This window comes from Carlito syrichta, unplaced genomic scaffold, assembly GCF_000164805.1.
Source record: "Carlito syrichta isolate Samal-C Ts95f unplaced genomic scaffold, Tarsius_syrichta-2.0.1 Scaffold315592, whole genome shotgun sequence".
NCBI classification, from domain to species: Eukaryota; Metazoa; Chordata; class Mammalia; order Primates; family Tarsiidae; genus Carlito; species Carlito syrichta.
In genome coordinates, this window is record NW_007259688.1 from 574284 (window position 1) to 598955 (window position 24672).

General features: G+C 35.9%; 1 protein-coding gene across 3 annotated transcripts in view; it reads left to right on the forward strand.

The window, feature by feature from the left end:
- The window catches only part of STRN3 (striatin 3), a 65213-nt gene that overhangs the window by 16638 nt on the left and 23903 nt on the right, over positions 1-24672 (forward strand). For 2 of the 3 annotated variants that reach the window (XM_021706441.1, XM_021706440.1), the window contains 3 exons: positions 5500-5629; positions 7655-7796; positions 13659-13769. In XM_021706441.1, coding sequence (XP_021562116.1) covers positions 5500-5629; positions 7655-7796; positions 13659-13769 — 383 coding nt within the window. The remainder of the gene's footprint in view (positions 1-5499; positions 5630-7654; positions 7797-13658; positions 13770-24672) is intronic. The other variant, XM_021706442.1, reaches the window with a different exon arrangement.

A 24672-nucleotide genomic window follows, 5' to 3' on the forward strand; every position in this document is an offset into this window, starting at 1 on the left:
TAGCACGCACCTGTAGTTCTGGCTACTTGGAAGGCTGAGGCGGAAGGATCGCTGGAGCCCAGCAAGTCGAGGCTGCAGTGACCGGGAGCAGCCACTGTACTCCAGTCTGGGTGACAGAGTGAGACTCCAACTCAGAAAAGAAAAAAAAGAAGTAAAAAGTGATAGGAATTATTTTCATGAAAAATGTGGAAGATTGAAGGATTGAAAAAACAGCAAAATTAAAAGATCGTTCCAGGAGAATCATGATTGACTCAGAGTTTTAGAGAGAGAAAACAGATTAAGTGAAGTTGAAAAGATTGTTAAATGTATCAGAATATATTTTCAGGGTGTTTGTTTCCATATTGAAAGGATTCTCCCCAAATATTCTATGAAATTAATGAAATATGATCCATACAGAGGCTGTCATCATGAACACTAAAAATTAAGACAAAGTTCTAAAATCTTGCAGATAGAAAAATCAGACCATTTGAATAGAAGGAGGATGGAACACTGGAGATACACAGTGAAACTGTGGAGGAGAATAGGTGATAGCATCCTTGGAAAACCAAACACTTAAAACTCACTGGGAATTATTTCAGGAAAACCACATATAAAAGAAAGGAAATAGAATCATTGTAATGTGATTTAAATGGAAATCATATTTACATAGTTACCATGGGATATTCATATACCAAAAAGTAAACTGATATAACTATAATACTGCTGTGGAATAAGTGTAAATCTGGGGTGCAGACTATAAGAGAGTTAAATTTCATGAAGAAATAGCAGTCTGTGCATGCTATTTAGAAATACTAGAGCAAATAACAAAAGAAACTTCTTTAAAAGTTTTGAGATGGTTATTCCTAGTGTGTAGTAATCAAAGGTAGAGATGGGAGGAGCAGGGATCTGTTACTCATCATATCCTGTGCAGAAAGCTCTTTGCCTCGCAAAGTGTATGCTGGGTGTCCAGGAAATGATGCAGCATGAACACTCAGAGAACGTACTAACACCTACGAAAACAGAAAGTAGATATCTAAGCGTGCATGAAAAACAAATACATCCCTAAGTCAGTAAATCCACTTTTTCAATAAGAGTACCTATAACTTTGGATTCTATCTGTTCCATTCACAAAGGTATTTTTAGGGCCAGGCAGATGATACAATCAAGTTCATCTACTTTTCACTATTAATTCTCTTTCCCTTGGCAAAGAGGTAGAGGTAACTTTAGTGTGATGTTCTTTTTTGAGGGTTCAATTCAAATTTTCTTTACAGGGCTTTTTCAAGATATAGCATTCTCATGCTCAAGTGGTTAGGCATGTCATAACTCTTTCTAGGTATGACATGCCTAACCATGCATTTGTAATCGCTTTTTTTCAGTTATGCAATTTATTATATATTTTATGCTAGGTATTACAAAATTCTAAAGCTGGTCACAGGTACTTTGCAAATAAAATACTCATATACTAAAAGAAAACTTTTTGCTTTTTTTTCACCCAAGTATTTCATAGCTGAACTTTTTTTTTTTGGGTTGGGGTCTCATTCTGTCACCCAGACCGGAGCTTATTGGCCTGATCACAACTTACCACAGCCTTGAACTCCTGGGCTCAAACAGTCCTGCCTCTCCAACCTCCTGAGTAGCTTTTTTGTTTTTGTAGAGACAAGATCTCACTGTGTTGCTTAGGCTGCTCTTGAACTTCTGGGCTTAAACAGCCCTCTTGCCTTGGCCTCCCAAAGTGCTGGAATTAGAGGCATGATCGACCATGCCCAAAATTTATTTTAACAGCAACAAAAAAGAACTATTGACTATGCTGATAACTCCCAAGTTATTCTTAACTAATCCCAGTAGAGCTCTATAAGTTGCCTGACAATTCTTTTCTTCTTCCTTTGCTGACTGACTACTTATTTCATACTTCAACCCAGCAGCTCTTCTAATCTTTCCACTCTTCGTAAGTAGTCAACTCCTCTCTAGACTGCTTTTCTTAATTTTAGTCATCCACATAAATTTGTAGAAGTACCTCATTTTTATTATTTATTTATTTGGAAGCAATTCTCCATGGATCTCTCATGTTTCTGAATATCCTGCAAGCAGAGACACTTACTGCCCTTTTATTCTGACTATTTAAGGATGTTTGCATAACAAACAGCTTTGGAAGATAGAGACAGTCTTCTGGGCAGTTATATTTACTATCTAGAATAAAAGATTCAAGTTCCCTAAGCTTGGAGTTCCTCAGCTATGATTCAAACCAACTATGTGTAACATCTACCTGATCTTCTCCTTGCCACCCTTGTGGGACCGGGGGGGTAAGGGGAGCTCAGCAAACATTATGCTCCTGTTATTCCTATGCCCCTGAGAGGTAGAATCCCTGTCTCTGACTCAATCTTACAATTTCCTTCAGCCTCTATGAAACAGTAACAGACTATGTTGTTAGCATGTAGGTAAGGTAAAAATCTCAGACCTTTTACAGCTCATGATTCTCTAATTTTCATTTCCCTAGAGACTAATGACGTTGAGCATCTGTTTGTATGCTATTTGCCACATCTTTTATTTTCTGAGACAGGGTCTTGCTCTGTTGCCCAGGCTGAAGTGCAGTGGCACAGTCATGGCTCACTGCATCCTTGACCTCCTGGGCTCAAGTGCTCCTCCCGCCTCAGCTTCTCAAGTAGCTGTGACTACAGGTGTGTGCCACCATGCCCAACTTTTTTTTTTTTTTAAGAGAAATGGTCTTGAACTCCTGGCCTCAATTAATGCTCCTGACCCAGCTTTCGAAAGTGCTGGGATTACAGGCATGAGCCAGTGTGCTTAGCTACACATACCATTTTGATGCAGTGTCTGAATACTTTCCACATTTTTTGTTGTTTTACTTGTTACTATTGAGGTTTAAGTGTTTTTTTAAAAAATATATTCTGAATATAAGACCTTTATCAAATATGACTTGTAAGTATTTTCTCTCAGATTGGAGGTTGGTCTTTACATTTTCTTAGTGTCTTTCAAAGAGGAAAAGTTAGTAATTTTGTTGAAGTCTTATTTATCAATTCTTTCGTTTATGGGCTATGTTCTATTTGACTTTTAAAGGCATGCACGTATATTGCTGTGATTAATGTAGTTTTTGTTTTTTTAATTTTTAATTTTAATTTTTTTTAAATGATGAAGCAGGATTTATTGAAAGGACAGAAAAGCTCCTGCAGTTGGAGAGGACCCGAAGGGGTTGCCCAATGTAGGTTATAAAACCCAGAAACAGGACCTCTCACTTTAGAGACAGAAATTTTTATCTGGAGGACAGTGATACTTAACTTTTCATTTTTTTGGTGTTTTTTTATTTGTTTGCTTGCTTGTTTTGTTTTGTTTTTTGAGTCAGAGTCTTACTCTGTCTCCCAGGCTGGAGTGCAGTGGCATGATCACGGCCACCACATCCTCAACCTGGACTCAGATAATCCTTCCGCCTCAGCCTTCCAAAGTAGCTGGCGCTACAGAAGTGTGCCACCAAGCCCAGCTAAGTTTTTGATTTATTGTAGAGATGAGGTCTCACCAAGTTTCTCGGGCTGGTCTCAAACCCTTGGGCTCAGGCAGTCCTCTTGCCTCAGCCTCCTAAAGTGCTAGGATTATAGGCATGAGCCATCACCCCTGGCTAATTTTTCAGAGTTCAAAATAAAAATCTCATATCTTTAATACTCTTTTAAATCATTTTGTCATTAATATGCTTCATTTGTCAAATGCTTTCTTTGCCTTTCATCTTTGTCTTTCATCCCCAAATATTAAGCTATATTATAAATGTAAAACTGAAAAATATATTTTGTTATTGTGGTAAGCTTATTTATTTTTATTAATTTGCATTTTCAAAAACAATGTCTGTCTACATTCAGTTTTTGTGCATTTCCTTTATTTTATTTATTTTATTTTATTCTATTTTTGTATCGAAGTCTCACTGTTGCCCAGGCTGGAGAGCAGTTATACCATCATAGCTCCTGGAGCCTCGACCTTCTGGGCTCAGGCGATCCTTCCGCCTTAGTCTTCCAAATAACTGGAACTACAGGCGCTTACAACCACATCTGGCTAATTTTTTGATTTAATGTAGACATGAGGTCTTGGCAGGTTGTCCAGGCTGGTCTTCAACCCTTGGGCTCAGGCAATCCTCTCGCCTCTGCCTCCCAGAGCTAGGATTACAGTTGTGAGTCACTGCACCCAGCCTATACACTTCCTTTAAACAGCGTGCTGGTTTGGGTAGGGTATAGTAGAGCTCTTAAAATTCTGTGTTAATACTCTTAAAAAAATATAGTTGGCCCTCCATATCTTTGGGTTCTACACAGGTTGGAATATATTGTAATAAAAAAAGACCAATAAAAACTAACCATACAAAAAAATTAAAAATTCAGTATAATAGCTATTTATACAATATGTACATTGTATGAGGAATTATGAATAATTTAGAGATGATTTAAAGTGTATAATATAGAAGGATATGCATAGGGACTTGAGCCCTCGAGGGGGGAGGGAGGAAGGGAGAGGTGCTGTGTATCCTGCAACCAATCCCTCATGGAAACCAAGGGACAACTGGAGTCTGAATTACCTTGTCTTTAATTTGGACTAATGGAGGAAACCAGTCAGGGAAGGAGAAATAAAATTCCTGAGTTTTAGGTTATTTTTCATTTTGTTATCTTATATTCTTAGTGTTAGGAAGGATATTCAAGATCATCTAATGCAACCCTCACGGTTGCCAGGTAGATGAATTGAGGTCAAAAGATTTAAGTGACCAAATTCAAGCAGCTCGTTCGTTACTGGCAGAGCAGAGACTTTTCATGGTGAAAGTTGTTCAGCTGAATTTTTTGTCGTTTTGTTGCTGTCTTTATTGTTAAGACTTTTAAAAATTATATGAAAGCCTTTTTGTTGTACATAGAGGAATGCAAATTAGTTTTAAAAAGGATTTAGTTAAGTGCATAAAATAGATCATCCTCATTACCTGTTGACTGAGTTGTACTGAAAGACTTGAAAGTATTTCTTTAATAGATTATGGATTTTTTTTCTAAGTAAGAAAACCTGTGAAATTTATTGGGATGTTTTATATCTGATTTGCTGTAACTTTAAATATGGGTTGAGTGATAAATTTAACTTTGGCATTTTGCTGTTTTAGTCCTCACGCACTTGGACCAAGCTATAAGAGGTGTAGTTAGAAGAAATGCTTAGTTTAAGTCTCTTGTTTATGATAGCTTTATTGTGAGAAATAATAGTATGTTTGAGTGTTACAGGATTTTATTTTGTTTCAGTAATTACTAAAAAATATTTGGGACAATGAACTTTGGAGAAATTCAGTCAACAGATAACCACTTTTATTTTAATTGTAGAACATAAATGATCTTTCAAACTTTTTTTCTTGAGTAAAGTCTTTCAGGCAGTACATAATAAGTAGGTTGACATTTGAATCTCCACAGCTGTCTTTGAGTTGAGTACTGTTTTAAAATAGGAATCTGAAAGAATTATTAGACTCAACAATTGTAGTAGTTAGTCTTATTTTTTTCCTTCATATAGGCCCTCTGGTGATGTTCTTGAGACATTCAATTTCTTAGAGAATGCTGATGACAGTGATGAAGAAGAGGAAAATGACATGATTGAAGGCATCCCTGAAGGAAAAGACAAACATCGGATGAATAAACACAAAGTAGGAACTAGATTTTATATTCTTTTTTTTTTTTTGAGTTGGAGTCTCACTCTGTCGCCCAGACTGGAGTGCAGTGGCCGCTCCCGGCCACCGCAGCCTCGACCTGCTGGGATCCGGCGATCCTTCCGCCTCAGCCTTCCAAGTAGCCGGAATTACAGGCATGCGCTACCATGCCCAGCTGATTTTTTGATTTATTGTAGAGATGAGGTCTCGCTGCCCCGGCTGGTCTCCAACCCGCGGGCTCAGGCAATCCACTCACCTCAGCCTCCCAAAGCGTGGGATTACAGGCTGAGCCACCGAGCCCGGCTGATTTTATATTCTTATTAGTTATATGCACATGTATTTGGAGTAGGAATTTTTGAGATGTCTTAAGTTACATTGGGAGTGGTAGATCATTTTTATTTGCTATATTATTCATCAAGTAGGTGAGAAATGGTCTGTTTTTATGCATCTAGTCCATTGGTTTTGAAACATTTTTTAGAGACAGGGTCTCATTCTGTCAGGTTGGACTGCAATGACGCAATGGTATGGTCAGAGCTCACTGCAGCCTCTAGCTCCTGGGCTTAAGCAGTCTTTCCCATTCAGCCTCACGGATAGCTGAGGCTCTAGGCATGTACCACTATGCCTGGCTAATTTATTTACTTATTTTTTTTAATATAGATAGGGTCTTGCTATGTTGTTTAGGCTTGTCTTGAACTCCTAGCCTCAAGTGATCCTTCCTCCTCAACCTCCCAAAGTTCTGGGATGACAGGTTACAGGTGTGAGTCACTGTGCCCAGACTGAAACCTTGTGAAAAGTGACACTCTTTCCATTTCTACCACAATTGAGAATCACTGCTGAAGTCTTTCTCTTCATGTGCAGTACAGACGTGATATATTAACTGAAGTTGCAATGGGGATACCTCCACCCTAGGTGAGGGGGTATTCTATGGATTATAAATATGTATCAACATTCTCATTCTTTGGTAAGGATTGATAAAAATCTACTTTTAATCATAATCTAAGAAGCAAATTTATCTATTTTAGTGATGATGGGGTTAGCTGTAGAAACAAAAGTTGAGTTGATTGTTCATTTGTAAATTATCAGAGTAGTGTACAGCATTTCAAGGATGTATAAAAAAGATATAGATTCATCTGTGTTACTTTAAAATTCTATAGTAATGTAGAAAAAATGATAATGTTCATTAAAAACTTCCAATCTACAAAAACAGTTTTCAGTCTTCTGTGTAATGTGGTCTGTTGGGTGAATAGAGATTCTGTTTTTGTTTTTTTTTCTGGGAGGTAAAGTACTTTAATATTATCACAGCTATAAATTTGCATTAGTTGCTATGCCATATCCCTATTAGGGATGGACTAAGTATGCAGTTCAGTTCGTGAGATCAGTTCAAGACAGCCTACCAGAATGCAAATGAGTGACTGGTTCTTTAATGGGGAGGTAAATGCGAGTGTACTGTGATTTAAGAAGTTAACTATTCTTGATAATTAGCACTTTAACTATTTTTTCTTTCTTTTTTTTCTTTTTTTGAGTTGGAGTCTCACTTTGTCACCCAGGCTAGAGTGCAGAGGCATGCTCATGGCCACCGCAGCCTCAACCTGCTGGACTCAGGCGATTTTTCCTCCTCAGCCTCTTCCAAGTAGCTGGAACCATAGGCGCATGCCACCATGCCTGGCTAATTTTTTATTTATTGTAGAGACAAGGTTGCCCAGGCTGGTCTTGAACCTATGGGTTCAGGCAACCCTCTCAGGCCTCCGAAAGTGCTGGAATTACAGGCTGTGTCACCGAGCCCGGCCTTAACTATTTTTTAATACCACATTACTTGGATCACATCTTACAAATGATCTTAGCATAGCACTGTTGAACTATTTATCTAGGGTATAGTTTGGAATTTGTGAATTATATGGGAAATATAATATTTTGCATCCAAGTAATCTAAAAATAAAGTGTAAATGTCATTACATGAAAATCTTAAAGGGCGCCTTTTCAACTTAGTATAAAAGTGATTTTTGGTTTGTATTGTATTTACAGATAGGTAACGAAGGTTTAGCTGCTGACCTAACTGATGATCCTGATACTGAGGAAGCACTGAAAGAATTTGATTTTTTAGTGACTGCTGAAGATGGTGAAGGAGCTGGAGAAGCACGGAGTTCAGGGGATGGCACAGAATGGGGTAAGGTGATAAAGAAATAAAGGGTGGGAAGAAATCTAGCCTTTAAAGATGGATTATTACTAAATATATGTGGAATGTGTGTATCTGAATGTATGGTGACAGTTAAACTGAGAGCAAGGAGAAGTGGTATTGAATAAAATTTCAGAGTATTTTGTACCACTTTACATTTGATGTCTAAACTGTTTAGTACATAGCTTTTGGTGGATTTCAGTTTTTGAGATTTGTCTGCATTTAAAGTTGAAACATTTAATTGATTGGAAATCCAATTCCTTTCCCCTTAGTAGATTTTTAGAAAAAAATAAGCATGTATTTCATTTAAAACATTCCATTTTAAAATTTATTGATCTAAATCTCAGGAAGACATAACTCTTTAGTATGCCCATATGGGTTATCTGACTAAAATTACTAAGAAGGAATAAAGGTACTAATCCTGAATTTTAGTTCTATATTAAACAAGATTTAATGAAGATTTATATTAAATTTTATTGTGTCTATTATTCAGTGTGCAAATATTATTGCCTAAACTTTGGAAGTGGCACCCAATGCAAATAATAACCCAGCCATAACTAAACTGGAGAAGACAGTTCTGTCTGTACAGGGTTAAAAATCCTATTCAAAGTAAAATAAAATTTAAAAAACCATTTTAAGATAATAATAGCTGGCATCCAGTATGTTTTTTCTATTAAATATGCTCTTTCAATTCTCATTTAATATTTAGTATGTTATCTGGTAGGTAGAACAAAGTATGTTTATTGAGCTTTATTGGAGAAAGTTATTTTAATACATAAAAGTTTTGCTTAATTACGAAGCAAAAGGAATGATCACTAGATTTTTTAAAGAATACTTTGATGATAGGAAACACACTTGGATTAAAAATGCCTCATTTGTGTGTTGATGTTAAATATTTCTAATATGAGAAACAAAAATCTGACTATCTTAATATAAAAATGAATCAGGTACTTAAAAGGTTGGAGTTTTGCCAACAGTTTTCTCATTGTTTATAATTCTCAAATATTTCTAGACATTCACTTCTCTCTTCTCTTAAATGGAAATAGAAGAGGCACATCAACTCAGAAAATGAGAAAACTCCACAGTTACCTTTCAGACTTTACATTTTTATACTTATTCTTTGGAAATGGCTATATTTTAGAAGTATATCCTTCAGAATAGGAGAAACAGTAAAAGTATATAACTTTTAGCTTCTCTGTGCAGCCATTCCGTGTTGGAAATACCTTATCTTTTTCCAATAATTTTAAAAGTACTGTTTTTTTCTTATTTCATAATTATATAAATATATAATTATTTATAATATAAGTATGTTTTATAAGACTTTGAACCTACAAATACATTGGAAGATGAAAATTAAAAATTATCTTTAATGCTACTATGTAGAAAGAACCGTGGTTAACATTTATATAAGTAGATATATATTTAATGTATATACATTTACTTATTTAATTAATAAAATTCTACTAAATGCTGATTTGTAACCCACACATTTCACTTAATATATAGTCCTCCAAAAGCGTTTTTGTAACTGACTGTGAACAATTGAGATAACTCACTAACTTTGGACCAGATGCCAACATTTTTAATAACTGCATAATTTTCTATCAGTATATGCCATGATTTATTTAACAAGGGCCCTACTGGTGTGCATTTAGATTATTTTTGTAAAAAATGATTGAAGTGAGCCGGGCTCGGTGGCTCAGCCTGTAATCCCGCGCCTTTGGGAGGCTGAGGTGAGTGGATTGCCTGAGCCCGCGGGTTCGAGACCCGCCTGGGCAGGCGAGACCTCATCTCTACACTAAAATCAAAAAATTAGCCGAGCGTCGTAGCGCACGCCTGTAATTCCGGGTACTCGGAAGGCTGAGGCGGAAGGATCGCTGGAGCCCAGCAGGTTGAGGCTGCAGTGGCCGGGAGCGTCCGCTGCACTCCAGTCTGGGCGACAGAGTGAGACTCCGACTCAAAAAAAAAAAAAATGATTGAAGTAATTTATTGAACATCTGTTTTGCTAAACCTTGGCACATGTTTATTACTGTTTTCTTAGCCAAAAGATGCTAGAAGTTTAATTCCAGTCAAAGGGATAAACAGAAATTTCAGTAATTTAATTAGTCTGGAATGACCTTATTTCTTTAGTAAGAATACAATATTATGTACAACTCATTGGTCTTTCTATTCAGACTTTTGATTGTAGAGCAAAATTTTAAGAAAAGATTTAGTGAAAGACAACTGTCAACTACTATCAGTATTTGAGAGTGACCTGTATCTCCTCTGAATGGAAGTAGCTGACAGAGTCTCCACTTCTAAAGTATTTTAAATTCTTAGCCATGTTCAGCACTTTGGGAGGCCAAGGTGAGAGGATTGCTTAGCCCAGGTATTCGAGACCAGCCTGGGTAACTTGGCAAGACCTCATCTGAATAATAAACAAAAAAAATTAACTGGGCATAGTGGCGTGTGCCTGTAATGCCAGCTACTTGGAAGGCTGAGGCAGGAGGATCTCCTGAGCCCAGCAGGTCGAGGCTGCGGTAGCCATGAGTGTGCGTCTGCACTTCAGACTGGGCGACAGAGTGAGCCTCCAACTTAAAAAAAAGTATTTTAAGTTCTTGATAAAGGAAAATAACTCTTTTCAATACAAAATAGTTCAAATAGTTTTTTTCATTTCTTATGAAAAAAACTATCAAGGGATTTATATGGTGTTTCCAAACTTTATAATTTCTACTCAAGAGTTGTCATAGTCATTTTTTGTAAAACAGAGAAGATAGAAACATTTCCTTATGTTTATTTAGTTAATTAACATAGTAGTTTTCAGAAATTATTGGGAAAAGAGCACAGATTTTAAACAAAGAAAGTCTTAATGAAACATACTCCAGAACTTACTCACCTAAGATAATCTGTATTATTTTTTATTTTGTGTACTAGCAATCTGTGACTTTGAATTTTTTTATCTTATGAAACGATTGCCTTTTAGTTAGATTTTAAATCTTTTTTTCTCTGTCATTTACGTTAGATAGTCAGAGTTTAGTAATAATAATTTTTCATTCCTCTAAAAAATTATTTTTGCTTTTTCTCTTATGGAGACTAGGCATTTCAAGAATGTTCACTTATTTTCTTCTGCCCTTTGAAACTGTGATCTGTAGATATTTATAGGACTACAAAATACAATACAGTTGGTACTTGAATGCTTATATTTAAATACAACAGATAAAGTATTGAATATTTGCGTAAAGTAAAATTAGTTAATGAAGTTGCATTACAATTCGTAGATTTGTATAATTCCTCTGCTTTGGTAATCAGAAGAACCATAATAGAATTTCATGGTTTTGTGGTTTTGAGTTGTCAGGAGGCAAAATTTTTGTGCTTATTTGTGTTTTGTTTTAGACAAAAAGTTTCTGTAATTGATTCAACCTATTGGTATTTTTTTCCCCCTAGATTTTTTAAAAACAGGATTAATATGTAGAAGATTATGCTGCCTCTTCCCTTTTGCTCTTATCTATTTCTTATAAGCAATATCAAATCAGCTGTTACTTACCAGGCAAGTTTCAGGATACTGTTTGTGCACATATGCATTCACCAACTTATTCTTTGCACTGCCTAAGTTTTGTTTTATAGATTTGAGGTTATCTTGCAAGTAGTATTTGTTTTTTCCTTAAGCTTATCCTTTTTTTATTCCCTTTGCTACTTCACTCCACTCTCTTTTGCTTCTGTAGTTAGAGCTATTCACAGCTTTATTCTCTCTACAAAACTTTTTTTAAAAAACTGCTTAACTTTTATTAAATTTGTCTGTTCTGTCTTTTCTGTATAAACTTTATTTAACTTAAGGATTTTTTTGGTTTCTGTAATATTTAGAAAATATCTCCTCAAAATGTGACAATTTGTTTTGCTTTAAAGTAGTTGAAAGTAAGAATTGTTAGCTTCATTAAGAAGAGTCCAAATGATTAATTCCTTAGATCATATTTTCTTGGTGTATTCAGTAAGGTGATAGGATTCCTGATGTAGCATAGCTTTCAGGAAACTTCATGATTAAAGTACATCAAAAGTAAATTTTCTCTTTAAATCAGAATTACAGCTGTATTACAAATAGTATTTCAATGTGCAGATTTGAGAAATAATCTTATATATAAATTTCAGTCTTGAGTAATCTAGTTTCAAGTAATCCAAGTTAGCAATTAACTTAAAGCATTGGAGTTAGCTTTTTACAGACTGACCACCTATGATCATAGGTAGTATAACTATCAGGGCAGAAGGGATGACAGTTGTTGTGGGAAGGACTCAAGTTACAGTCAATACTTGAATTTCTTGTGCCACTTAAATATGAGAATGTCTTATGTTTACTACATCTAGCAATCTATAAAGAAAAAAAATGACTTTTTTTTTTTTTTTAGTAAGAGTCTCACTATGTTGCCCAGGCTAGAGTGCAGTGGCATGCTCATAGCCACCTCAGCCTCGGCCAACTGGGCTCAAGCAATCCTTCCACCTCAGTCTCCCAAGTAGCTGGGACTACAGACACATGCCACCACAACTGGCTAATTTTTTTATTTATTGTAGAGACGAGTTCTCACCAAGTTGCCCAGGCTGGTCTTGAACCCCTGGGCTCAGGCAATCTTTCGCCTCCGCCTCCCAAAGTGCTGGGATTATAGGCGGGAGCCACCACACCCTGCCAAAAAAAGACCTTTTAATGTCTGCTTTATAGATTGTTAGTAAGTCTTAGGGAGATTACAAAACTTGTGAGCCAGAATTTACTGAGTTATCAAAAATTTATTAAGTATGTTTCCCCTAAGATCTCACTTTGCAGTCTTATTGATTGACTTAACCTGTGTGTTTGGTATAATTTTTATTTAATAATGGGATTATATAAACTCCTAGTTCTGTAACAGTGTTAAACTTCCTAATAATATGACTGTTTTAAAACTAAACAAAGAAGGAAAAAAGCTCAGTATTTAAAATAATTCTCAAAGACACAGTTATTTTTATACTGCTTCTTTTTAATGCTGTTTTTCTTCTAGTTTACCTAGGAATACATTTTTTCAGACACAAATATTTACTTATATTTGTGTGTTATCTTTAGCAGATGTACATCAATGTCTGTTTTCACTTGTCCAGCCTTGTCACTACTTTGATCTTACCCTTACAAAACATCAATTCTAAAAAAGTTATTCAGTGGAATTTGAGTTTTGTTTTTTGTTTTTGTTTTTTGTTTTTGCTAATCTTAGTTGTAGACCAAAGGAAGAAGGTAATGAGATGTGGATCTCTTTGGGTGGGTGGGATGGGGGCAGAGGTGGGATTCTCTGAATGCTTTGTATGAATTATTGGAAACACTGTATTTTGTAACAATATGTATGTATTATATTGGACTAGAATGCCTTTCCATTAGTGCAGTTACCTTGTGCATGCAGAAATCAGTGTGATAGAAGGTGCATGAATATTTTCATCAGTGAAACAGCACTGACCTTTCTAGCTTGCACTTTTATGAGTAGTTCGCATGTATTTCATTCATTTGCTTTTATGATGCTGGCTGAATAATTTTTATTAACATTTTTATAAAGATGCAGTGATCTATTTTCATAACATTAGATTTCTAATGTCAGTCTATTGAAAGAATGATAACCTTCAAATTTGTGATTCATAAAGATGAAGCACCATTTAACTGTTGTTGGTATTAAATGTTTAGAAACTTATGACATGGGCATTTAGAGTTTGAGTTGTGAATACCAAAACTGAGACTGCACCTTTAAAGTATTTTGAGTATATGCTATTAGTACATTTTTATTATGATTATATAAAGCTATAACAGTTTACTGCCAACAGAGCTTGCATTGCCAACTGCTGATTTTTTTTCTTTTAATAATATGCTGCATGTAGATAAAGATGACCTCTCCCCAACTGCTGAGGTTTGGGATGTAGACCAGGGACTAATAAGTAAACTGAAGGAACAGTACAAGAAGGAACGAAAGGGGAAGAAAGGGGTGAAGAGTAAGTGCAGATTCTGACTATTATAATTTTTGTATACCAATATTGAGAAACAAATTCTTCAATTCTGTTTTTTTTGGTGTAACTTTATTTTTTGTTTCATAAAGGGGCAACTAACTTTAAACTTTGTCTGTTGTATAATTGAAATTTGTTTAAATATAATTCAGGATGTGCTATTGTTCAAGTAGAATATCATTTAAAATATGTGGGTAGGGGTGAAGGAAAGACTTTAAGGATTTTTAAAGCTTTAAAAAGTTTACCAAATTGTTAGGAATATTGGCCTTGGAATGGAAAAATAATAGAAATATGTTCAAAAGGGAGTAAAGTATAAGTTTCTCTATTTTTGATATATAACCTGTTACAGCTATGTCCAACTCAGATCCAGGTTACATTTCTTAGTTTGAGGATCCTTACATAGAGTGACTAGGAAAGCCCTTTCCATAGTTTCTACATTCTGGTCTTAATCCAGCCATAAACATCAACCAAAACTGTTACCTCCTGGTTAGTATTTTCTTGGCTACTGAGTGAGGGATGCCAGTGGGGGAGAGGAGTAATGGCAATAGGGTTTGTCTGATTGATGGTCTCTTTTGGTGCCTGGGTGTATTTTTCACTATGTTGTATCTTGACCAATGTGTGTAGTAAAAGTATAAATGCAGGACTGAAGTACGGTGGCACATACCTGTAATCCCAGCACTTTGAGAGGTTGAGGCAGGAGGATCACTTGAGCCCAGGAGTTCAAGACCAGCCTGGGCAACATAGTGAGACTTCACCTCTACAAAAAATAAAAATAAAAAAATTAGCTGGGCCTGGTGGCACATGCCTGCAGTCCCAGCTGCTCAGGAGGCTGAGGAGGAGGAATACTTGAGCCCAAGAATTTGAGGCTGTGGTGAACTGTACCTCTTGCCACTGTACCTTAGCCTGGATAACAGAGTGAGACCTCCAACTCAAAAAAAAGGGTATAAATGCAGTTATAGTACCTCTCTCAAAGAATTAATTCATTTCTATTTTGTGTGAAGCAAACCTAAAAACTGCCACATGAAAAACATCTTTAGATCTATGAGTTATGGAGAGATTTGAAATTTATTTTGGGAAACTATTTTGAACTGGCCATTGACTGCTTGTAGTCTAACTTTTGTGACTGTATTAAGGAGAAGATAATGTGTGACAGAGGCAAAAACCATTTAGGCATTACTTTGTATTCCTTTCTCTGGTGACTAGTATATGCATTCATAAATGGTAGGAGTAATGGAAAGGGTGTGAGTTTACTTCAGTAAAGCATTTTTTGAGTGATTTAATTTATTGTGGAGGCTAATAAGAAAAGTCCTGGTGATATTACCTATTAAACAGTTTTCTTTTATAACTTGATGGTAGCTTATGTTATTGCGTGTGAATCAAAAGACAAATATTCTTGAAGATTTTTCAGATTGGTCAACTGCTTGAAGTATTTAAAAACATTTGGTATTGGGCTAGGGCTGTGTTCAGTTCTAACACCATTTAACTATAATCAAGCATGTTGATTATAAAAGCACCTGTGCATGATTATTTTTATAGTATAGACAAAATGACAGAATTTTTTAGGATTTAGTTTTCTCAAGCCGGGCTTGGTGGCTCAGCCTGTAATCCCGTGCAGTGGGAGGCTGAGGTGAGTGGGTTGCCTGAGCCCGCGGGTTCGAGACCTGCCTGTGCAACTTGGTGAGACTTCATCTCTACAATAAAATAAAAAATTAGCTGGGTGTGGTAGCGCATGCCTGTAGTTCCAGCTACTTGGAAGGCTGAGGCGGAAGGATCGCCGGAGCCCAGCAGGTCGAGACTGCGGTGGCCGGGAGCGGCCACTGCACTCCAGTATGGGCAACAGAGTGAGACTCCAACTAAAAAAAAAAAAAAAAAAAAGTAATAAAATAGTTTGTTTTAATATTGGATTACTTATTTTATGTATGTTAGAATAAACTGACTTAATCTTTTCAAAGTTTCTTTAGAAATGCTAGCTGTTACTTCTAATTTAAAACAGAAGTATCCAGGCAGACCCATGGCTCATGCCTGTAATCCTAGCACTTTGAGAGACCAAGACAGGTGGACTGTTTGAGCACGGAAGTTAGAAACCATCCTGGACAACATAGCAAAACGGTATCTCTACAAACTGACAAACAAACAACAACCAAAAAAAATTGAGTATTGGTAGCACACCCTAGCTACTCTTGGAGACTGGGGTGAAAGAATCACCTGAGTATAGAAGTTTGAGGCTGCAGTGACCTGTGCTTGTGCCACTGTACTCTAGCCTGAGTGACAGAGTGAGACCCTGACTCAAGAAATAAATAAGATAGAAGTATCCTTTTTTTTCCTTGGTAGCCTGTGACTAGATCTATGTATTTTGAGGTTTAGAAATAAGATATAAATCAACTGAAGGTCTTTTTTAGTTGTAGGTTTTAAATTGTTCTTACCTGTTTAATTAAGAAATATTAGAAACAAATGAAACTAAATTTTAATTTCTCATACAAAATTTGAATTAAAAAAAATTAGACCATTGTACATATAGTTTTATAATTTGCCTACTTAGCTAACAGTTCATAGAAAACATCATTTTATATCAACAATCCCTTTTGCATATGTTTTCATTTTTGTCTTTTAAACAATGTTAATAATTCAGTGTATGAAAAGGATGAAAGGAACTGCTGTGATTGAATCAGGATCTGGAGACCCTGAATTCATAACTTAAAACTCTCATGTCTCAATAATATCTTTTCTTTTTTTATGTCATATAAGTAACGTGCCTACGTCATAACAGGGTTTGGAGGTGGCACATCTCACACACACATATGAAAGTCCAATTTAGCACCCTTAGGAGCTACAAAAAGATCTTAATAATATCTTACCTAGATGTGTATCTTGCTATTCAGCCCACTCCCCATTAATTTTGATTTTATGTCTATTTTTTAAATTAACTTTGCTTATGTAATCCTAAAAATAATGCATGCTTGATACTTAGTTAAAAGAAGTTTATAAAAATTTAAAGAAAAAATACAAAATAGAAATCACCTGTAATGCTGGCACTCAAAGATTAACTATATTTGTCCGGCATATATTTGCCTAGCTTTTCCTAAAAGTTTTTATGCATAAAACCTCCTTTTTAAAACTTAAGTAGAATGTTATATTGTTTTAATTTAGCTTGTTTCTTTCTTAATTAAGTTAAACTTGCAATTGTTTCTTTTTTTTTTTTTTTTTTTTTTTTTTGAGTGGGGTCTTAGCTGTTACCCAGGCTAGTGTGCAGTGGCATGATCACCATTATCACAACCTTGACCTGGTGGGTTCAGGCGATCCTTCTGCTTCCGCTTCCCAAGTAGCTGGGACTGCTGGTGCATGCCACCATGCCTGGCTTAAGTTTTTGATTTATTGTAGAGATGAGGTCTTGCCAAGTTGCCCAGTCTGGTCTCAAACCCCTGGGCTCAAACAATCCTCTGAACCTCTGCCTCCCAAAGTGCTGGGATTATAGGTGTGAACTATTGTGCTCAGTCTTGTTTTTCTTTTTTCTTTTTTTTTTTGGAGTTGGAGTCTCACTCTGTCACCCAGGCTGGAGTGCATTGACAGGCTCATGGTCACCTCAATGTCAACCTACTGGACTCAGGTGATCCTTTCGCCTCAGTCTTCCAAGTAGCCAGAACTGAAGGTGTGCGCTACCACTAATTTTTTATATATTGTAGAGACGTGATCTTGCCAAGTTGTCCAGGCTGGTTTAGAATCTGCGGGCTCAGGCAATCCACTCACCTCGGCCTCCCAAAGTGCTGGGATTGATCACAGGCTGAGCCACCAGGTCTGACCTTGTTTTTAATTTTTAAACATTTGTATAAATGTCCCTGTCTTTAAGTTTATTTATGTAAGTAGATACAGGGATGAAGGTTTTAGCAAGGCCCAGAAAAGAATAATTAAGAAATGATAACTTTTAAAAATACTTCCTTTTTGAGGTTTTGTAAATTAAAAACGTTTACTCTTGAATATACAGTTCAGTATGAAAATGTTGGCTCTGAATGTCTGGCATGAAGATGAAATTTAAGAAAGTAAAAACTTATTTCAAGTAGATCATCATTTAATACTAAGATATAATTTTATGTGAAAAAATAATTCATGAGTTTTTTTAGTATTTTATGATCATCTGTTGAATTTTATTCTGATATTCTTTTTAGATGTAGCTTTCAACAAGTTAGAATGACCCATAATCTGTAGCCTTTTTGTGTCTTAAAACTTTTTTTTTGTTTATAATTGACACAAAACTGTACGTGTTCATAGGGTACAATGTGATGTTTGAATGCATGTATACACTATGTAATATTCAAATCAGGGTGGTTAGCATATCCATCATTTCTTTGTAGTTAAAACATTTAAGATACTCTTTTGTAGTTATCTTGAAATATGAAATACATTATTATTAATTATAGTCATCCTACTGGGTAATAGAATACCAGAACTTATTCTTTCTGTACAAATGTAAATTTTTATCCATTGACCAGCCTTAATTTTTTTTTCTTTATTCAGAAATGTGAATAAATCATACCTACTAGATCATAACACTAAGTTTTTGTGGACCCCTCCAGCTTGTTAGAGGAAAGAAAACCATTTGCTAACTTTACCATATGGAATCAGCGGATGCAATCTAATCTAAATGCCTTTTTTTTTTTTTTTTAAAGGGAAAGAGAAAAATGGGAAGGATGTTGACTTTTTAACTTTGTAAAGTCTTATTCAAGATTTGATTCTTAGGTGGAAAGGTTTCTAAAATCAAGTGCTAAACTAAAGTTTCTGTGTATCCTAGTTTGTTTACCTCTCTGTTTTCTGCCCACCTGAGGTAAGAGAAAAATAGGTTAAAAGTGTCATCCTTGCCTTGGAGTGTAGACCCATTTCAGAATTTCTTTCTTACTAAGTGAGATAGATATACTTAAGGTATCTGTTTCATCTGTTAATACTTCTGAAAGTTGAGGCTGTAAAACTAAAGAGGATTGATGCAATTATTTTGGTCTCAGACTTCAAAGGGTTAAGCTTTCTTTTTCTTTTAACTTTTTGTTTTGACATAATTTGACTTAAGATAAATTTTCAAGACTAGTACAGAAAATTCATATACTTTCCACCCATTACCCAAATGTTGGCACTTTACCACATTTGCTTTTTCCTTTTTTTTCTGTAAATGTACAATTTTTTGAATAGTTCAGAAAACTGAGTAAGTTATAGACACATTGCCCTTTAAATACAATAGTATGTAAATAAAGATACTCTCTTATATGACCATAGTACAATGATGAAAATCAGGAAGTGAACATTGATACAATACAAATATATAACCTAGTTTTCTTTCACTTTTTAGTAATATCTAAGTTTTCTGTAATTTGAGGGGAAAGTTCTAAATCAATAAACTTTTTGTAAAAATCGTTGACTGGTAGCACTTTTCTAGCTTTTTATGTTCTCCATTTTTGCTGTATTTTATATCTCAGTAAAGAAGTATAAGGATCGAAAATCACACAGTGCCTAGCATTTAAAGTAAGCGCAAAACAACTGAAATGGAAGTTTTATTTAGAATATGAGAGGAACTAAAAATCTTTTAAGACTTTCTTTGATTTTGTTTGTCAATATTTTTCAACCAAGGATTATACTGATCCGTTTTCCTTCGATAGGAGCCTTTATTCCTATAGCCTATGCTGTATTATACCTATATAATTTAAGCTTATTAAGAGAAGATTATTTCATTCCTTCCTTTGGAAGATCTATAGATTTTTTTCTTCATTTGAAAAACTCACTTTGAAAATACTTTGTTTGCAGTCTTGGTTAATGGTGGGACTGACTTTGGTTTTCCCACTTCTCACCCATCCTAACTTTGCTGTCTTTCTGTGTGCAGGGTGAGACTTTTTTTGCCGTCTTCCTTTTTTCCTTGATTGGTGTTATGGAATTGCTATACATCTTCTGGTTTGATTTTCAGTACGTTAGATAAGGAAAGGTTTTGAACTTCTTTTTTTGAGTTGGAGTCTCACTTTGTTGCCCCGACTGGAGTGCAGTGGTATGCTCCTGGCCTTCACAGCCTCGACCTGCTGGGTTCTGATGATCCTTCCGCCTCAGCCTTCCAGGAAACTGTAGGCGTGTGCTACCATGCCCGGCTAATTTTTTATTTTTTATTTATTGTAGATACGAGGTCTTGCCACGTTGCCTGGGTGGGTCTCGAGTCCGGGCTCAGGCCATCCACTCGCTTTGGCCTCCCAAAGTGCTGGGATGACAGGCTGAGCCACTGAGCCTGGCCTGTTTTTTTAACTTTTAAAATGCTACTTTTAACATAAATCGTAAATGGGTTCTCTTGTTTCTAATTTTTATTTTTTAAGTCTCATATTAGTGTTTGTCATTTGCTTTTCCATACCCAAGATGACACATTATCACCAGGAAACGTAATGTTTTAAAAGTATGGCTTCTAATCAAATATCCAAAATTAGACATTTTAATACATTAAAGAAGAAATGACTCTTTTGTAGCAATAACCTTTAGTATATTTTTGAAAACACTTTTGCAAGTGCTATAAATTATCTGCAATAATTAAGCTCTATTTCACATACAGTATCAATTTGAATAGCCCATTAAATGATGTTATATTCTTTCTTCCTCTATCAAAGACAAAAACAATTTGTTTTATATATAGCGAAGAGATATTATTTTCAACTACGAATGAAGTTGTTTTATGTTTCTGGCTTTAATTTCTTTCTTTCTTTTTTTTTTCTGAGTTGGAGTCTCACTCGGTCGCCCAGACTCGAGTGCAGTGGCTGCTCCCGGCCACCGCAGCCTCGACCTGCTGGGCTCCGGCGATCCTTCCGCCTCAGCCTTCCGAGTAGCTGGAATTACAGGCATGCGCTACCACGCCCGGCTGATTTTTTTGATTTATTGTAGAGATGAAGTCTCGCTGCCCAGGCGGGTCTCGAACCCGCGGGCTCAGGCAATCCACTCACCTCAGCCTCCCAAAGGCGCGGGATTACAGGCTAAGCCACTGAGCCCGGCAATTTCACATTTTTAAAACAAATCATTCAGTTCTTCAACTTGAATTTCTTTCTTTTTAAAACAATTTCTTAATTTCGACATCTTCCTAGTATCAGAAAGCATAAGATTGGTGCTCTTTCAGGTGAGTTTTGGCATGTTCAGTGGGGTGACCACAGACAATACTCAGTAAATTGTTTTAAACCATAGAGTCACTTTCCAGTTGAAGTTAATTTTTTTGAGTTGGAGTCTCACTGTCACCCAGGCTGGAATGCAGTGGCATTCTCACAGCCACTGCAGCCTTGGTCTTCTAGGCTCAGGCAATCCTTCCATCTCAGCCTTTCAAGTAGCTGGAACCACAGGAATGTGTCACCATGCCTGGCTAATTTTTCAATTTACTATAGAGACAAGGTCTCTCCATTTTGCTCAGGCAGGTCTCGAACCTGTGAGCTCAGGCAATCCTCTTGCCTCCACCTCCCAAAGTGCTGGGGTTATAGGCATGAGCCTGCTTGAAGTTAGTTTTTCTTAATATTGTGATGTCACATTTATTTAAGACAACAGTTGTCATGTGAAAGCTTTAATTATATGTCAGTAGAAAATAGAGCAGGTCTAGCAAACATGACTTATCTAAACTCTTACTCTGAAGTAAGCTTATCTTTTCCAAATGTTTGTCTACTAAAAGTTGGTTTTGCTTCAGAATATAAGGTTGATAAACAAAGGGAAGGCATAGGATTATTGATAAACAAAGGGAAAGCAAAGGGAGACATTAGATTCATTAAAAAGCACTCTTTTACTTGGAATAATAGATAATAAATAAGATAAGTTTCGTGTCATGGGTGTGTATGTGTTTGAAAATGTTAATTGAAAAACACTGACATAGCAGTCTATGGCTTACATGCGGCATAATTAGTATGTTTTTCATAGTGCTGCAGTTTAGAGACTGCATTTATATAAGACATGGTAGACATGATCAAGAGGTAGGCAGGTTGTGTTTTATAATTCATATTAGTAAGAAAATTTTCTTGCTGTAAGAATTAGAAAAAGGGCCAGGCACAGTGGCTCACACCTGTAATCCACACACTTTGGGAGGTGGAGGTGAGAGGATTGCATGAGCCCAGGGGTTTGATACAAGCCTGGGCAACTTGGTGAGACTTCATCTCAATAAACCAAAAAAAAAAAAAGCCAGGCATAGTGGCACATGCCTATAGTTCAGCCACTTGGAAGACTGATGTGGAAGGATCACTTGAGCCCAGCAGACAGAGGATGCAGTAGCCTTGATCATGCCACTATACTCCATCCTGGGCAACAATGAAACTCCCAACTCAAAAAAAAAAAAAAGAAAAAGTATTTCTACTTCTATAGATTCCAGGTTTTGTTTTATTTTATTTCAGTTTTTTGAGTTGGAATCTTACTCTGTCACTCAGGCTGGAGTGTAGTTGACTGAAGAATTCCAGTTCTAAAGTAATTCTTCTACTTCAGCCTCCTGAGTAGTTGGGACTATAGGCATGTGCCACCATGCCCAGCTGATTTTTAAATTTTTTTTGTAGAGACATGGTTTCACTGTATTGCCCAGACTGGTTTCAAACTCCTCTTCTGAAGCAATTCTCCTACCTTGGCCTCCCTAAGTGCTGGGATTACAGGCATGAGCCCCAATTTTATTTAATTAATGCTTAATGAATCTTCAAATATGCCTTTGAAGTGTTAATATTATGTCTAATATTCTGTTATACTCAAATACCGTTAAAATTTTGTCATTACTAATTAGACTTCAAATTTTTTATTTGAAATTTAGTTGCATTTTTAATGTTTAGAATATTGAGTATGTTTAGAAAGAAAATGAAAACTCATTAACTTTGCAATTGAAAGGTGCTCTAAAATAGAGCAAAGACTGATGTCTGGTCATGATACCTGTTTTCATTTATGAGCTTTTAAAAAATGAGGATTAGTTCTGTTTCCTAAACGTGGTATTGTGCCACACAGACAGTAATATTTGACTGTAGTATGTAAATAATTTTATAATTTGGGACCCTTAGTTTGAACAGTAACTTTCATATTGTTTCATAATTCCCTTCTCTTCTATATCTCCCAGTTCACGTATACAGGAAGATTATGACTTCACATTTTCTGTAACAACAAAACTTTCTGTCAAGCTTTTATTATCTTTCACAATTAACTATCATATAATGAAATTATTTACAAGATAATATACAATAAAGTCAAATTTTATGGTACACAAAAATATAATGGTATAAGCAAAGATCAACAAATCTTTACAGAGGAGATAGAACTGATTTGGAGGAATGGGTAGAATTGGATGGGCCAGAGTATATGTTAGAAGATTAGGGGTGTATGTGTGTGTATGTGTATAGACAGTATTCTTGACCTTTCTGAGGAATAGGAATAGGTGAGGACAGATATGACAAAATAAGGCAGAAATACTTTGGTGTACACTGATAATCAGGAAGTTACTTTGACTGGAAAATTAAGGAGATTTGTATTGGAGATCTTAAAAATACGACTGGGTAGAAAAAATAGGATCACATCTGCAAGGCTAAGAACAAGATTTTTAGTTAATCTTGATCCAGAGTGTATTGAAGTGTCTTTGTGGTATCTGAGTAAGGGGTGGTGATGTAATAAACATGATAAGTTTGGAAAATCAGTTGTAGGTATTCAAGTGTGACTGAAGACAAATGGAACTTGGAGATAGAAAAATTCACCAGGAATCTATTGCAGTAGTTCATACAAAGCCTTGATTAGAATAAAATCAATAGAGAAAAAGATTAACCTGAAGAATAATTTAAGAAAGATTATTTTTTACAAAAAACTTCCCCCACCCTCTTACTTTACAAATTGTAGAGGAATTGTTAAGATGTGGTTGCAGAATTTTAAGAACAGATTTAATCAGTGGTGGTGGTAGTCATACAAGTGGGTAAGTTATAAAGGGGAGCTATTTTGCGAGAACGAGTAATTTATTTCCTTTCATGTTGAATTTATCTGATTACTGGGCATTCAGTTGGCAGTTTTTTATGTGTTAGAGAATCTGTTTACAGTCACTCCACTGTGGTGGGGAGAATTCTTAGGTAACACCAGATCTCTCCATTATAATATTTTAGAAAATACGGACTATACAACACATAATCCAGAAGTGCAGTTGTTTAAGCATTTCTAAGAAGTTAGGGATTACTATAAGGTAGGACTAATAAATGTCTAAGATTCTACCAGTTTCCATTAAGTTTTACCATCTTCATTGCCTGGCAGTCTGCTAAGGATACGTACATGAGTGATAGTTCCTGGAGTTACTTGTATTCAAATAGCCATAGTGAGCTTAATAATTATATAGCAGTTTAATTCGTCCTTTAATGTTGATGTTAGTGAATACGAGATCCTATGTTTGACCTTTGGATTTGCCTATTTAATATTTTACTTTTTATTGGTTGTAGGACATTTTCTTTATCTTTTCAGAGTATTTTTTCTGGCATTCTTAAAAGTAAATTTTCTTTAAAAATACTTGACTCGAGCCGGGCTCGGTGGCTCAGCCTGTAATCCCGCGCCTTTGGGAGGGAGAGGTGAGTGGATTGCCAGAGCCCGCGGGTTCGAGACGCGCCTGGGCAGCGAGACCTCATCTCTACAATAAATCAAAAAAAAAAAAATCAGCCGGGCGTGGTGGCGCATGCCTGTAGTTCCGGCTACTTGGAAGGCTGAGGCGGAAGGATTGCTGGAGCCCAGCAGGTTGAGGCTGCGGTGGCTGGGAGCGGCCACTGTACTCCAGTCTTGGGCGAGAGTGAGACTCCAACTCAAAAAAAAACAAAACAAAAAAAAAACAAACTTGACTCAAAATAGATGATTCTGCCATTTCTGAAGTTCAAAGTTAAAGAATATTTTACAATACTGCAGAAGCTTTTGAGTTTTACATATTTTA